Genomic DNA, 2,292 nt, shown 5'->3' with positions numbered 1-2,292 from the left:
AAATTGAAATAATATAATTAAAGGAAAAACTCATATTAAATGGAGAAATATTTCCTTCTTTTACCATGTTAAAACTATATAACATATAACATGGTTAAGAGTCTGTTTAATGGAGATTGGCGTCAAGCAACAGACAAGCTGAGCTCGTCACCATTTTGTTTGGTTACTTGCTCTTAGTTTTTTTATTATTTTGGTTATTTTTATAACTAATAAATCAATGGGGAACAATAATAATAACAATTTAATGTCAGTTGCCAATTAGCTCATCTTGAATCTCCTTTTCACAAGTTTGAAGATCAACAAGGTATTCAATGGCCAAACTTTCACTTTTCTCTTAATTTAGGCATGTTGTAATATATTCCTTTAATCAAAACATAGAAGTGAACAATAACATGAAGTTTTAAAAAGAAAGGTTATAAAATAAGTTGCTCAGAAAATCCGCTAGGAGCACTTATGAGTTTAACATTTAACATGACTTTAAATAGGACTGCTCACAATCCTATACTTATAATATGGCAAAACATTTTACTTTTAATACATCATGAATACCCCTATATATAAGATATAACTCACATAATAACTTTACAGTACGAAGACTTCGTAGAGGCAATGAACCAACTCCTTCCCCAGTTCATATCCCTATTCCTGGAGATATTCCTATTCTGCTGGGGAGGTCAGATGATCAATAACCACGTAAGAAAATATTCAATATTATGAATTTAAGTTGAGTGCAACATTGTCTCATTACTCTAACTGTTCCTCTAGTTCGAGAGACTGCACCTGGCATCCTATGACAGCGAGTGGTATTCTTTGGACGAGAAGAACCGATCATCAATACTGGTCATACAAACCTTCACTGGAAGACCCGTCAATGTCACCTCCACTTCGATTTTCCATATGAACTTTCACACTTATGAAACTGTAAGTACAAGATATTTTAAGGATGTTTTTAACCGAACCTACAAAGATAGAGTTACAAAGAGATTACGCACGTTTGGGCCACAGCCTGATTGTCGTAGGGACGGAAGAGAAACAGCTTCAGAATAAAAGTTTCTGAAGCGATCAACTTGAACAGCCTTGATGAAGCTGCACAAAGTGGGGCGAAACGTCGGAAAATAAATAGTTGTAAACTATTTCTGTTTCTCTTTTAACTTCAATCCTGACAATCTTCTTCATAATTTGAAATTATACGATGAATTATTTATATATTTAATTATTATAAATTAAATAAATCAAAGTAGAAATCAATAGTGGTATTTGTAAGCCATATTGTATAGGGTATAGGCACATCGAAGTATTGACTTGTACATCACTGAAAATTTCATCTGAATTCGACAAACGATTCTATCGATTAATAACCGACAAAAATATGACTGCATGCACGATTCTGTTCGATTCTAACAACAATATAGGGACAAAATATTTTTTAATTCCTCCATAAATACTAAGAAATGTTCCTTACCTTTAGCCACGAGCAAACAAAATATTGCTTACAATTAATTAAATGTAAATAATATTTGATTTATATTTTTTTACAGATCTGTAAGGAGGTGTTCTCTTACTACACCATAATGCGGCAACTCTTCAGCCAGAAGTAGGACAGCTAATCTTCATGTTTGTGCACGAGATTTTAAAATTATTAAAGCTTGCATCAACTTATTTTTGCAATATAGACGATAGTTTGTTTATTTTATTTATAGAATAAAGTATTGAAGTCTAATTATTTTTCCAAATCCTTCAGAGAATATTAACAACACGAATTGTTACAAATGCATTTGAACATTATTTTTCACAACTTTATATTTGTTCAATTAGAGTTTATAGCTGAATTAAAGTTAGGATGATAAGAAATAATGATTTAAAATTTATTTCCTTGTTTAAAAATACCAGGGATTCTTCCCATAATTCTATTTCAATCAATTTTATGTATTTTTTAAAAATTAAAATGGCTCTTCATCCAAAAGAATGCAGTAATAATACAAAAGCCCAAGAGGAGAAAAAAGGCAGTTATTTCCCCAAATTTTGGATTACTTCATTGAAAACGAGGTATAATTACTAGTCAAAATTGGTGAGTCTGCCAAGTACAGGTAGGGGGAATAAAAATGGCGGCTGTTTCAAAGCGATAAAAAAAACAACTAATTTTTCATTCGGAGCTCTATATCTTAAAAATTACCAAAAACACAAGAAAATCTAAGAGAACGTCATTTAAAGAAGAGTAAATTTTCTAAAATATGAGCCCTATTAGAGTTATTTACGTTAAATAGTTTTTGAGATATAGCTTTTTAAAAAGCA

General features: G+C 31.0%; 1 protein-coding gene across 1 annotated transcript in view; it reads left to right on the top strand.

Annotated features, from left to right (window-relative positions):
* LOC106682405 (odorant receptor 23a) overlaps nucleotides 1-1,834 on the top strand; it is a 13,110-nt gene extending 11,276 nt beyond the window's left edge. The window contains exons 4-6 of the mRNA XM_067052849.1: nucleotides 589-693; nucleotides 766-921; nucleotides 1,539-1,834. Coding sequence (XP_066908950.1) covers nucleotides 589-693; nucleotides 766-921; nucleotides 1,539-1,598 — 321 coding nt within the window. The 3' untranslated portion in view covers nucleotides 1,599-1,834. The remainder of the gene's footprint in view (nucleotides 1-588; nucleotides 694-765; nucleotides 922-1,538) is intronic.
* The last annotated feature ends 458 nt before the right edge of the window (nucleotides 1,835-2,292 follow it).

This window comes from Halyomorpha halys, unplaced genomic scaffold (assembly GCF_000696795.3).
Source record: "Halyomorpha halys isolate HHAL.00 unplaced genomic scaffold, Hhal_1.1 Scaffold411.1, whole genome shotgun sequence".
NCBI lineage: Eukaryota > Metazoa > Arthropoda > Insecta > Hemiptera > Pentatomidae > Halyomorpha > Halyomorpha halys.
Note: the sequence above shows the minus strand (reverse complement) of the source record. Positions and strands in the feature narration are given on the sequence as shown.